The following is a 14,256-nucleotide window of genomic DNA, read 5'->3' as shown; positions in this document are numbered from 1 at the left end:
ATGGTATTTTCATAGCACTGTATCCATGGCACTTTACCATCTACATCTGCTGGAATTATGTCAAGCTGAGTTTATTAAAATTTTGGGAGCTCATGTTCCCATTTAAGGAGGCAATTCTGAGAGTTTTCTGAATCCTTCATTATGCTGTCCTTTCATATTCTGAATCCTTCATTATGCTGTCCTATCATATTATTACCTGCCTGCTTATTGAACTACACAACCATTCAGAATATGCCAACAACTGTCATGCTGGTCATTTTGATTTTAGGCTACACTACAGCCCTGAGATGGCCTTGAAAGTGGCTGAATCGGTTTCCTTTAAACGAAGTGAAGATAATAAATGCTTATTTATTTTAGTAGTTAACTTTTTAGCATTTTGTCTTCAGACACAATGAGCCAATGGGGTCCTGCAAGCTCAAGAAGGCATAGACAAAACAATCCTGCAGGGGACTGATTAACTTTTTGTATATAATGGAAGACCACAAGATTTTTTCATCTTCAACTTGGTGCTTGAATTGGGATATCTGTACAACCTAGTTGTACATGTTATCACAATATCCCTTCTTCTTCTCCCCTATTATACCAATGAAAGCTATTCTTGTTTAGATGTTCCCTTGAAGAAAGATTGAATAGTGGTTTTAGTGGTTTGAGCTTGAATTTGTTTCACAGTTACAGCAGTGGATAGTATTTCATAGAAATTTAGATCTACTAGGTATCCTTTTTTTCCTCCACCAGACCTATGACAGGAATCTATAGCATCAAAAATATTCTGACCTGTTGTGGTCTTTTTCAGTTTTGTAACAGAATTGTCCTGGGTTTTTTTCCATTTTTTCAAAAATGATTGAAAGTTAAGAGCTGGCATTTTCCAAGGGATGCCTTCAGTCTAAAAAGTTTTGGAATTACTGGCTTATACTGGACCTTTGCATAAGGGTCTACTGCAAGTATTTGCTACTGGAAGTATGTCTGGATTTTTTTTTAGAGGGAAGGAAAATATGCAAGACTTCACAACCTTCCTTTTTCAGTTAAAAAAATCTGTAACTCACTGGAGGCATACAAAAACTGATTTTCTTGCACACGTTATTTATTTTCTCTAATAAACAGTGCCCTCATAGTTAGGGACTTCACAGAGATCCAGACAACCTGTTTCAGCTTTCATGTGCTTATTTTGGGGAATTTGACTGTTCACTGACTCAGTTCCCCAGCTGAAAGAGTGGTGGATGCATTTCTCTAATTTTGTAAGTTCTGAGATGAGTTCTGAGACTTCCTTCCCTCACTCAAATATTGTGATGAAGGAAGCTTTATAAGTAACTGGATATCTAAACTCTTTGTTTATGCTATGATTATCCATGAACACTAGGTTCACTCTAAATTGTGTCTCTTCCCCAAGAATTTATCTGGATCATTTTGGAGTCCAGCCTGACTAGCTAGTATGATTTTCCATGTTCACATTACTTTCATGATAAAAGCCACATAGGTACTGAAGCATATTTTTAAGAACCAGTGACTGTGTCTGTCTACATGTTCATTAATGCACCATGATTATAGCACATTAAGTTTAGTACTTGTAATTACAGGTACTACCTTAATGCTCCATAATCAGTGCTACTGCACATTAGCAATAGTGCACACGTTTTTGGTAGTGTTAATGCTCTGTAGGCTAATTCTACTGCACAGTGCATTAGCACGGGTTTTGTCCACCGCACTAATGCCCAGTAGAATTAGTCTATTATGTTCAAAATGTCTCTTGTAGATGTGCCTGGTTACACATACTTTACCTTAAATGGGAGTAAGACATTGCCAAAGTTGAAAGACCTGGGACTTCCTTCCCTTATTTGTTCTACACCTTTCTTACACACATAACTTTTCTCCTTTTCAACTGTTACGTACTGCCTTCAATAGAGAATCAGATTATACATAGCATGCTGGAAAGCGTGTAAGGGTCACTACTATTTTTGTAAAGGTAAATGTTCAAAATGTAGGCGTTAAAAAGCCATTTTTGGAAAATGACAGCAGCAATTTTTCCATTAATATGGGAAGAGCTTTGGATTGAACTCATTTGCTGGTTTCTGAAAGATATGACATTTGGCAGTATTAATCTTTCAGAAAACCTGGTCACAGCCTGCCTAGGTCTTTATCTATATGAGTGAGTGAGAACTAGGATATGAATTTACAGTGCCCTGGGTATTTCACACTACCGTCCCCAAGTAAAATAAACCTTAAATGGGGCAGTGTCTTGGAAATCAAGGATTGAAAACGATTCAGGTACCTCTCCCAGACTTGGCCAAACATAAGCTTACAGACACTCTCCTGACAAGCATGAGATGTGGGTTTGAATCTTCTGAGGCTGGGCACAGAACCCACGTCTCCCACTTCTGGATAAGTGCTTTGCCTGCCAGGGTACTGGCAAAATGTAGATACCATTGCTATCATTACCTTCTCATGCAGGTGTGTTTGCTAACGAGCTACATTTTTGTCAGTTCTACAATTATAGAACAATAAGGCAGGAGGTACTCACCTCAGGAGGTCATGTAGTCCAAATCCCTGCTTAATGCAGGAATATCCCTCAGTCTAAACTATTCCAGGCAAACAATTGTTGAACTTGTTCTTAAAAACTTCCAAATTTGGTGATTTTGCAGGATTGTATGCCTGTTCCAATGCTACCTGCCCTCATAACGTAAAAGTTATTTCTAATATGCAGCTTAAATTTCCCAAATTAAGACCATTGCTCCTTGTTCTGTCCCCTGTGGCCACAGAGAATAGTCTATCTCTACCCTCTTTATACCCAGGGATCCGGGTTTTCTGTTTCCCATGGGAAAATGGAGAAAACCATGGATTTCCTGGTTTTAATGAGAGAAAACGCAGATTTTCTCTTTTAGCAGAGAAACCCACGGATTTCCCCCTTTTGCAAAGAGCTTGCAAGACCTGTTTGTAAAAAAGGCAGAAAAGCCCCAGCCCTGCCCAAAGGGGTAGAGCCTGTGGTTTTCAGTTAGTCGCAAGACTTAAATCAGGCTCACTTTCCTCCTGGAGCCTGTGAAGTAGCAAGTGGGGCCTGCAGGAGGCTGGGGGTTGCGGGCCAGGGCTGGGGTGGAAGTTGGCTGGGGGCTGAGGGAGTGGGAAGGTGTTGGGGAAATGCATGAAGTGCCTGGCTGGCGCCTCCATGTGCAGCTTCCTTTAAGGACTGCTAAAGCCGCTATGGTTTCACATGCCCCCGGCCAGGCACTCCACCGGCAAGTGGGGAGGCGTTGGGGAAATGCACAGAATGCCCGGTCGGCTCCACATCTCCCCACTCGCGGCCAGAGTGCCCGGTTAAGTGCATGTGAAACTGAAGTGGTTCTAGCGGCCCTTAAGGGAAACCGCACATGGAGGTGTCAGCCAGGAGCAGGGAGATCTGAAGCCAGCCGGGCACTCCCTGCTATTCACTCTCAGGGGAAGGGGGGACCCACGCCCCCAGATCCGTGCAGAGGGTGGATCCCTGCTGCCCTGCTCTCCTCCCTGCGACCCAGCACAGCTGGGGACAGACAAGTCGTGTGGGGATCTCCTAGGGGCTGCTCGCTCTGCGTTTCCCCAGCAATGTTTCTCCTGCATGTGGGGCTGCACTGAGGGAAGCAGTGCTGGGCTCCGCCACTCAAAGCAGCAGCAGGCAGAGGAGGCGCGGTGGTGGGGAGAGGAGATCCTGGCATGGCCCACTGTTCCCAGCCATGCTGGGTGTTGCCTGCAGGGCTACAGAAGCACTGCAGCAGGGAATCAAGGTGGGAGCTTGAGCCTGCAGTCTGCTCCCTGCACAGATCTGGGGGTGCAGGTCCCTCCTGACCTCCCAGGAGTGGGCGCAGCTGCTGGGAGCCAGACCCACCCCTGCTGGAGCCAGCAGCAGGCAGGCAGCAGTGGTGGAGCCAGCTCTGCTCCTGCTGCAGCTGCCTTCTGTTGGGGGCAAGGAGCTATGGATCTGCGTCCTGGGTCCCATAGCCCAGGCAGCTGGGTGCCCCCTCCAGCAAAGCAAGGGGGCAGGGGCTGTGGGTGGCAGGCAAGGGGCACGAGCAGGGCTGGGGGGCTGTTGTAGGGGGCAAAGAGGGGCACCAGCAGGACTGGGCCGGCTGTGGGGGGAAGTGAGGGGCACCAGCAGGGTGGGGGGAAGGGAGGAGTGTGCTGAGGGGAGGCCTTTAATTTTAATCACAGATTTGGTTTTTTTTATCAGAGAATTTGCAATTTTTTATTATGGAAAACCAGGATCCCTGTTTATAACTGCCCTTCAGGTATTTAGAAACAGTTACCAACCCCCCCATAGCTTTTCTCTCCTCTGGACCAAACAATCTCAGTTCTATCAATCTTTCTTCATAAATCTTGTTCCCCAAGCCTCTAGTCATTTTTGTTTCTCTTCTGGACTTTTTCCAATTTGTCCACATCTTTAAGTGTGGGACCTAAAACTGGACTTAGTACTCCAAGGTTTCATCTGTGCTGAGTAGAGAGAGTGAAGCCCTTCCCCTGGCTTGCAAATGATGTTCCCTTTAATTCAGCTCAGTATATTACTGACTTTTTTGCAGGAAGAGTATACTGTTGGCTCATATTCAGTTTATAGACCACTGTAACCCCCAAGTCCTTCTCTGCAGTACTGCAACCTAGCCAGTCATTTCCTGGTCTGCATTTATGCATGCAGTTATTCCATCCTAAGTGCAGCCTTTTACACTTGACATTATTGAATTTCATTTGATTAATTTCAGACCATTTTATCTTTAATCAAGGTCACCTGAAATCATAGTCCTACCCTGAAGAGTGTCTTCAACTTGACCCAACTTGATGTTGCCTCCAGCTTGCTAAGCGTGCCCTCAATCCCATCCTCCAAATTAGCGATGAAGACGTTAAACAATCTGGAAAAGATTGGGGAATACGCAATAAGGTGGAAGGAAATTTTGCAAGATAGGAAATGGAATGCTTTAGTTAAAGCAGTTATAGTCCCTCAAGGCCTGTGAGATGAGGGAGAGAGAGACTTTTCTTTTTTGAATTTTAAACCTTTAATATATAAATAGTAAAAACAAGAAGTACATGGCCCACGTTGTGCAGGGAGGGTGGGAGGAGAGAGACAGAAAGAGGTTAAACAATACCAGCTCTATCCCAGGGGAAACTCCACTTGATACCTCCATCCACTTAGTCTTCAACGGCTCAACATCTAGTTGTTGAGCATGGTCCAACCAGTTACATACCCATTTTACACTACTTTCAGCTAAACTAATACTGTCTTCCATTACATTCTCTTTAGTACTCTAAAGAAATCCAAAGCCTTGCTAAAGTCAAAATACTATACTTTATCTAATTATAGATTCATAGATGTTAGGGTCGGAAGGGACCTCAATAGATCATCGAGTCCGACCCCCTGCATAGGCAGGAAAGAGTGCTGGGTCTAGATGACCCCAGCTAGATGCCTATCTAACCTCCTCTTGAAGACCCCCAGGGTAGGGGAGAGCACCACCTCTCTTGGGAGCCCGTTCCAGACCTTGGCCACTCGAACTGTGAAGAAGTTCTTCCTAATGTCCAGTCTAAATCTGCTCCCTGCTAGCTTGTGGCCATTATTTCTTGTAACCCCCGGGGGCGCCTTGGTGAATAAATCCTCACCAATTCCCTTCTGTGCCCCCGTGATGAACTTATAGGCAGCCACAAGGTCGCCTCTCAACCTTCTCTTGCGGAGGCTGAAAAGGTCCAGGTTCTATAGTCTCTTCTCATAGGGCTTGGTCTGCAAGCCCTTAACCATACAAGTGGCCCTTCTCTGGACTCTCTCCAGGTTATCCGCATCCCTCTTGAAGTGCGGCGCCCAGAATTGCACACAGTACTCCAACTGCGGTCTGACCAGCGCCCGATAGAGGGGAAGTATCACCTCCTTGGATCTATTTGTCATGCATCTGCTGATGCACGATAAAGTGCCATTGGCTTTTCTGATGGCTTCGTCACACTGCTGACTCATGTTCATCTTGGAGTCCACTAGGACTCCAAGGTCCCTTTCCAATTCCGTGCCACCCAGCAGGTCATTCCCTAGGCTGTAGGTGTGCCGGACATTTTTCCTCCCTAGGTGCAGCACTTTGCATTTCTCCTTGTTGAACTGCATTCTGTTGTTTTCTGCCCACTTGTCCAACCTGTCCAGGTCTGCTTGCAGCTGTTCCCTGCCCTCCAGCGTGTCTACTTCTCCCCATAGCTTTGTGTCATCTGCAAACTTGGACAGAGTACATTTCATTCCCTTGTCCAACTCGCTGATGAAGACATTAAAGAGTATCGGTCCCAGGACCGAGCCCTGCGGGACCCCACTGCCCACACCCTTCCAGGTCGAAACCGACCCATCCACCACGACTCTCTGGGTGCGACCCTCCAGCCAATTCGCCACCCACCGGACTGTGTAGTCATCCAAGTCACAGCCTCTTAACTTGTTCACCAGTATGGGGTGGGATACCGTATCGAAGGCCTTCCTAAAGTCTAAGTACACGACATCCACCCCTCCTCCTGTATCCAGGCGTTTCATAACCTGGTCATAAAAAGAGACTAGATTAGTCAGGCACGATCTGCCTGCTACGAACTCATGCTGGTTTCCCCTCAGCATAATTTGCCCTGCCAGGCTCTCGCAAATGTGAGCCTTGATAATTTTTTCAAAGATTTTGCCGAGGATGGAGGCGAGACTGACTAGCCTATAGTTGCCCGGGTCCTCCTTCCTCCCCTTTTTGAAGGGGATTCTTATCTTAGTATCACATCCACTTCTCTTCCCCCCTCCCTACCCCCTGCCCCACATGCTCATAGCCCATCCCCTTGTCTTACAAGGAAGTCAGGGTTGTGATGCATGACTTACTCTTGATGAAGATATGTTGGTTGTTTCTGGTTTCCTTGTTCTCCTTCAGGTGCTTAGAAGTAGATTCCTTCATGACCTGCTCCAGATTCTGTGGTTGGGTAAAGCACCAAAGATATAGACACGTAAAGTCTTTTTACCAGCAGTAATCTAGATTACAATAGATTTTAGGGAGAAATTAGATGCCCGCATGGTCCTGTGGATCATGTCTAAGCCTGAAATGTTGCCCAAGTGAAAAAAAAGGCACTTCAGGAATATCTTTAAGCCAAGATGGAAGTGCTTAATGAACCTAGGTGCCCAGAAAATTGTGTAGGTTCTGGAACAATATAAATCTGGATTGCTGTTTGTGGCTTAGGTGCCTACAATCCACTCAAGACCTGTTTAGGTGCATATAAGATTGTCCTTAAGTACTTGAGAGAAAAATACCTTCTCCATCAGAGGGACAAAAGAAGCAACACTTTTCTTGCCACATCCAGACTTCTACTTCAGGTACGTGGGGAAAATGGCAATCTCTCTTGTATCTAGAAGCAGCCCAAGCACACCTATCTGTGTAGCACTAACTCATTTCAACCCAGTTGCCATGGGAGCCTGCAGAGAATACTCTGGAATAGGAATGATATAATCACAGTTTCAGATGGGGTCAATAATTATGCACTATTCCAAGGTTTGTGAATGATGAAGCATCCATAATAGCAAACAGTTTTCCAATTAATCAGATTCTATATAACTTCAAGAAAGAGAATAAACATTTTTAGTAGGGTAGAGAGATTTTTAGAATGAAAAGTTAAAAGTTAAATATGTAGAATCTCCATTTAGCATAAAGGTGATAACTAGGAATAATGGCATTAAATTCCAAAAATTAAGATTCTTAGGTGTGTGGGGAAAAAAACAACATTTCCTCACAGTTATATTTAGTATACCACTCAATAGCTTTTTCCAAGGAAGACTCTGATGCTTCTATGACTAGAAATAGCCAAAATGAAGGGCAAAACCTAAAAAAATAAATGAATTGGTGCATAATCCTGCACTGGCAGGGAGATGGACAAAGCAATGGGAAGGACCTTCTCCACCTTAAGTTTCTATGTGGATAAGTAAATCAATGTCAGCTCTGCTCTGTTTGCCCCATATTCTCTCTTCTGTTTTACTTCAGGGACAGGTGCTACACCATCTTATACAAAAAAGGCTTCAGAGGATACGCTAATCACTGCTAGGTGAAAAAACGCTTCTGTGTATGTTGGAGAGAGAGGAGGGGGAGGGCAAATCTCAAGCTTCTAGTCAGCTTTTCTTTTTTAAAATCAACTCTACTGTGTACAGTTACTTTGTTATGGCTGTCCAGGTTGCATGTAGTAAGGTATCAGGCAAGCCCTTGAGAAGCACGGTGGGGGTCCTTAAAGAACTACATGTGGCAGATAGCCAAGAGCATGTGACAGGCGCTCCATGCAGAGTACTTCAGAGCAAGCTCTTCCTACACTCAGCTGAGAAAAGTGCTATCCTGATGTAAGTGGGCTTTTATCCCAGTGTTGCCATATAGTCTTAGATTTTTAACCTCTTTTGTGCAGCATTTTGGTATAGGAGAGGAAGTCTGTGTAGATAAAGTCTTTATACTTGTACATGTCTTCTCTTTTAATTTTCCCATAAATTTGGGGCCTCTGTCTCTTCATTAATGTCAGTAGCTTTGATAGGTACTATGTTTTTGTGTTCTCTTTAATGGGATTAGATCTTGGTTTTCCTTTACTAAACATTTGTTGGTTTCATTTTTATGATGTATTGTACACCCCTTTCTGTCAATTTGTTTCTACCTTTTAATTCTGCAATGACTAATTCTTGACAACCTGTCTAGGTATCTGTCACAACTTGCTCTCTGTTCTAAAAATTGCAAGTGCCCCACATCGATGAGTTCTAGGAAAGGGAAAACGTGTCATCTTCATTACCCAATGGATGCATCCAACATTTTTAGCACTTGTCATTTTCATAATGTTTCAGCTTTTCAACTTGAAGCCTAAGAGGAGTTCAGTTTCTTTCACTTCGTCTCTAAGGAGACAAAGAATCCAGGAACACTTAAAGCTAGAATTTGTCTCTTGAATCCTGAAGTTCTACTATATTTAAACTATCAACTGAAAAGCACAAGCTGCTTCATTGGCATGATCAGACTAAGATACCATCTCCCAGACACAGGCACTTTGTACTCATGTGCATTACCAGGCACTCAGCATTTAGAGCATCTGAGGTGCTGAGTGCTTGCCAGGTAGTGCTAAACAATTTGCATATACTTAGTACCTTACATTTGTCATTAACTCCTTGAAGGATATGGCTTTCATTGAATGACCATTCAAATAATATAAAAGCATCTATATAGACTCTGATTATAAAGTATCTAAACACAAGATGTCAGGATACCTTCAAACTTTTCTCATCTGCGGAAAAAGTGTGGTCTCCAGAAATCTATGCAATGCAACACCTAGGTAAATAAGTCAGCATTGCAGTAAGTCTTGAAAGCCAGACAATCTAGATGCAGTATGGAAGCAAGCTGAAGTGTTGATAACTCTTGCTTTACAAAAGCCTTTAACACAAGCCCTCTTCCATTTAAACCAAGAATGTTGAATAAATTCAGCAAATTCAATAAATGAGTTGTCAAGTGGTGCAGACAGAGTGCTGGTATATTCAAACATACATCTAGAATTTGTCTTTCTATCACGATGAAAGTAATATGCAATAATTTAGAAATTCTGGTTGGCATTATGTATATGTGTGTGGGGGACAAAAAGGGGAGAGAGTTTCTAAAACAATTTTAATGGTAAAAATAAATTATGCAAAAATCTACATTGTTAAATTGATCTGAGATCCTTTGTTCCTTTCTTTGTTTACAGTATCCATGTATAAAATAAACTAATTTGTTGTTTACAGATTTCTTCCTTTTGAAATCTATGCCTGCTATTTGCATCTCTCTCTACTTAATTTTTTCAGCGAAATTAAACTTTTGTCTTTCAGTTGTGTTACTTTATTTTTTAGAAGAGCTAAATCACTCCACAAACCATCTTCCCAAACGCAACGTGTACCCTACAACTCTTCCATGGATGCTGTATCACTCATTTCCAAAGTCCCTAATTTCCAGGTGCTTCGCTGCCTAATATGTTTCTTGGTCCCAAATCAGTCATGCACTCCACAGTACACAAAGCATGGGTAGAACTACACCCCTAAAAAAAAAATACTAAGCAGCAAACTGCCAAAAATTACTAATAGGAAATGCTGAAAAGAGTGCTGTGGCTGAAGTCAACCCTTCTTTTGGAGTTAGGCCTGACCTGTCTTAGGGGTCTTTTTTTTTCTGATGGTGCCCCCTTTTTACTTAATAGCCTAGTGGTTAGATCACTCCCCTGGATTCCAGTCCTTCCTCTTATGTATTTAATGTATAAAAAACGGAATGTTTATAGTGGGAGAGACTTGGGGCTAAATCCTGTTTTACCATTTACAACTAAATTGGAGTTACATAATTGCCACGTAACAGTTCTACAGCCACGTAACTGCCATTTCTGACTCTTAGGCACTGTTTGAAATTCAGCTGTAGCACAGAAATATACACCTGCCTACTAGCCATGCTCAATGTGGGCAGTGGGGTCCCCCAGGGCTCGGTCCTCGGGCCCGCACAGTTCAGCATCTTCATCAGCGACTTGGACGAGGGGGTGAAAAGTACCTTGTTCAAATTCGTGGATGACACTACGATGTGGGGAGAAGTGGGCACGCTAGAAGACAGGGACAGGCTAAAACTAGACCTGGACAGGTTACAGGGGTGGGCGGATGAGAATACGATGGGATTCAGTACTGACAAGTACAAGGTACTGCACTTGGGGAGGAAGAACCAGCAGCATGCCTACAGGCTGGGCAACTCCCTTCTAGTCAGCACAGAGGCAGAAAAGCATCTTGGAGTCATTATTGATTCCAAGATGAACATGGGCCGCCAATGTAAGCACATGGTCAGGAAGTCTAACCGCATCTTGTTGTGCATCCACAGATGCATCACAAGCAGGTCCAGGGAGGTGATCCTCCCCCTCTATGCGATATTGGTCAGGCCACAGTTGGAGTACTGCAGCTGGTTCTAGATGCTGCACTTCAGGAGGGATGTGGACAGCCTTGAGAGGGTCCAGAGGAGGGCCACTCACATGATCAGGGGGTAGCAGGGCAGGCCCTATGAGGAAAGGCTACGGGACCTGGGCCTGTTCAGCCTCCAAGAGAAGCCTGAGAGGGGATCTGGTAGCCATCTGTAAACTGGCCAAGGGGGACCAGCAGGCAATGGGAGAGTCCCTGTTCCCCCGAGCACTACCGGGAGTAACAAGGAATAACGGCCATAAGTTGACAGAGAATAGATTCAGGCTAGATGTCAAGAGGCACTACTTCACAGTCAGGGCAGCTAGAATCTGGAACCAACTTCCAAGGGAAGTGGTGCTCACTCCTATCCTGGGGGTCTTCAAAAGGAGGCTAGATAATCACCTTGCCGGGGTCATTTGACCCCAGCATTCTTTCCTGCCCAGGCAGGGGGTTGGACTTGATGATCTGCTTAGGTCCCTTCCGACCCTACTTCTATGAAACTATGAATAGGATCATGTTCTGTCCAGGCATAAGCGCAGCAAAGCATAATCATTTAGGAACCTGTATAGGGCAGGTAAATCCTAAATAACCAGGGAAAACCCAAATACTGGGTGTGAGGAGGGGGACCTTCATGTTTTAACCCTGAAGCCTAGTGGTTAGTCATTGACTGAGGGAGCAAGAGGCCTATGTTTTATCTCCCCCTCTATTTGGAGAGTTTCAACTTTCATATTCTGCTTCCAGGCACAGGTAGGCATTATACAGACCAGGGGTCAGCAATCTACAGCCTGCGGGCTACCAGATCCTGCCTATAGAGCCATGGGGGTGGGCCTTTGGTAGTATTACAGCAGCATCTTAGTGACAAGCAGCTCTGCCTGTGCTGCAGCTGAGCCAGCAGGGAGGAATAGTTGCAGCAGCAGTGGCCAGTGTTCAACCTGACAATGGGTGGTTGGACCCAGATTATGCGAGCAGGCCGGGGACAAAAGGGGTTTCGGGGCCTTATTCCTCCCTCTTCTGTCTCTCCTTCCGTCAACAGAAAAACACCAAGGAGGCGGTGAGATAAGTAAATGCTTTACTCACAGTTTAGGCAGAAAAAAAACTTCTTAACAGCTGTTTCAAGATTAAACTCGCCAATAACTCGAGAGTTCTTAAACACATTCGGATGGTATACCCAGTCGTGATGGGGGCGTCCGGGGGGAAGGGATTTCATAGACGCAGGACCTCCGGTGAGGGTGATCAGGCTTCTCCGATATTGCGCAGGTCCCCCCTTTCTTTTGGCGCTCTCGCCTTTTAAATGGGCTGCATCTGCACGCCCCCTGCCAATCAGCGCAGGTCAGGACCGCCAATCTCACGGCTATCAGGCCGCACCCACTACTTCCCCATGCCATGAGCACGACTTGCTCCTACGTTTGGCGTTTGGTCATTTTTCTTTCTTTTCTTTATCACGTGCCCCCTTGACCAAATGCCAATCTCGAACATGTTTAGGTTCAAAAACTTCCTTCCCTATATGTATATATACAAAGCCAAACTACAACATCTAATACAAATACATAATAAAACATTAAACAATGGTATTAAGGGTAAGTCCAACTCTGTTTGCCTGGATGCAGTATGAGGTTTTTGCCGGGGCCATCGCCAATAGATTCACTTGCAGCGATGGGTTTCACACCACATCATGCATCGGCGACTTCATGCCGTTTCGGGCTGAAAAACAAAACTTGGGGTTCATTAATAATATGTACTAAACTGTGCTGCGTCGACTTAGCCAATTATGATGGGCCAAGACGGTGCGTACAGGTGAGACTGTTTCAAGGGAGACAAAATAGGTGTTCAGGTACTCGCCGGGTTTAAGTACAACACCAGGAGCTGGAGTCGGGCGCTTACTAGTAGCTGTGGGAATGGTTAGCCACACTGTTTCTTGGGATGAGTAACATGGCTTCCAAGGCGGATGTGGCACCGGAGTGCGTTCATCCCATAAAGCTTTAGTGGCGTTCATGGCAATTAGTACATCATTGTTGTACTTGGTCCAGTTCTTGAATGATCCGTTTTCCCTCAGCCTTAACTGTTCCTTGTATAATCCTATTTGGCGCTCCACGACGCCATTGGACTGCGGGTGATAGGGTAGATGGTGATGCCACTGAACGTTATGCTCTACCGCAAACCATTCTAAGCCTTTGGAGTTGAAGGGTGGTCCTCCATCGGAGTGTATGACGTGGGGCACTTGCCAATGGGTGAAAGCAAGCTGTAGACATCCTTGAATCACGGGAGCAGCGGTCTTCCTCGTGGGGAGGACGAGGATTTGACAGGTTCCCAGGTCTACAATTACTAGCCCCTTGTTCGGTGCCTTGGCTCCTGGGAGTGGCCCGAGCAGGTCCACTTGCCACACCTTCCCTGGAGCAAAGTGCGCTGGGTCATAGACGCCCTTTTGGTGCTTGTGGTGCACCAGTTTTTCTCGCGCACAGGCAAAGCAGGCTTGGATTATTTTCTTCCACTGTTCTACGCTTGGTCCTTTGTTGCCTTGTTCCCTCCAACGAGCTTGTGCTCTTTTTGCTCCGAGGTGTCCCCAACGTTCGTGGAGCCAAGCGAGAAAGGGGTCGGTGTCTACAACGTCAGTGACATGTAACTGGGGTATGTCCTTTTCATCTATGGATCCTCGATGTGCCAGTAGCTGATCTATGATGGCATGTACGGGGTCCGTATCAGGTTGGTGAGAGCGCGTGTGCTTGATTAAGGGGCGAACGGAGAAATGTGATAAAATGGTCTTGACATCGTCCCAGAGGGTTGTGTGTTCTGTAACTTGTGCCTTTCCGGTAACAATTCTGTATATATATTCTGAGTCTACGGCTATGACAGGTACCGGAAGCGTCCCGTTGTGGTGATGGCAAGTGTGTTCAAGAGCTAGTTGAAAACCTCGTAGTTCAGATGCTTGAACTGACTTTCCTGGATGGGACGTTTTGAGCTCATAGTCGTGACAAGGGTCACAGTAATATCCATATCCTCCGCCATCACGGGATGTACCATCTGAGGCTATCCATGCTGGGGATGTGGTCCCATACAATTGCAGTACAATGGGATCATCCTCTTCAGCGGCCGGAATCAGTTCTCCGTCAGCGACTTGCCACGCCGACCAGTGATACCGGTAATGAAGGACCAGGGCGCTCCAAGTTTTCTCCGTGCCCTGACACTCCGGGTGGATTCTGCTAGGATTAAGCAATCCTAGTGTGGTGCCGCCGGGTGCAACAAGTACACCTGGGCTCACCGCGTGGTGTTCCCCTAGTTGAGCCACGAGCATAACCTTCCCTAAACAACCATACCGATGTTGGTGGCTTTTAAGTGTGTGGTGACCAGTGTATGCGAGTTCC

General features: G+C 45.4%; 1 protein-coding gene across 3 annotated transcripts in view; it reads left to right on the top strand.

The window, feature by feature from the left end:
- Positions 1-14,256, top strand: part of ERICH1 (glutamate rich 1) — a 135,764-nt gene that overhangs the window by 10,765 nt on the left and 110,743 nt on the right. For 2 of the 3 annotated variants that reach the window (XM_059730055.1, XM_059730049.1), the window contains exon 1: positions 13,508-13,597. The exons of the other annotated variant lie outside the window; for it this stretch is intronic. In XM_059730055.1, the coding sequence (XP_059586038.1) occupies positions 13,570-13,597 (28 nt within the window). In that variant the 5' untranslated portion in view covers positions 13,508-13,569. Of the gene's footprint in view, positions 1-13,507; positions 13,598-14,256 lie in introns of those variants that run through there. 3 annotated transcript variants of the gene reach the window in all.

Source organism: Alligator mississippiensis, chromosome 1 (assembly GCF_030867095.1).
Source record: "Alligator mississippiensis isolate rAllMis1 chromosome 1, rAllMis1, whole genome shotgun sequence".
Taxonomy (NCBI): Eukaryota; Metazoa; Chordata; order Crocodylia; family Alligatoridae; genus Alligator; species Alligator mississippiensis.
This window is presented reverse-complemented; position numbering and strand designations above follow the sequence as displayed.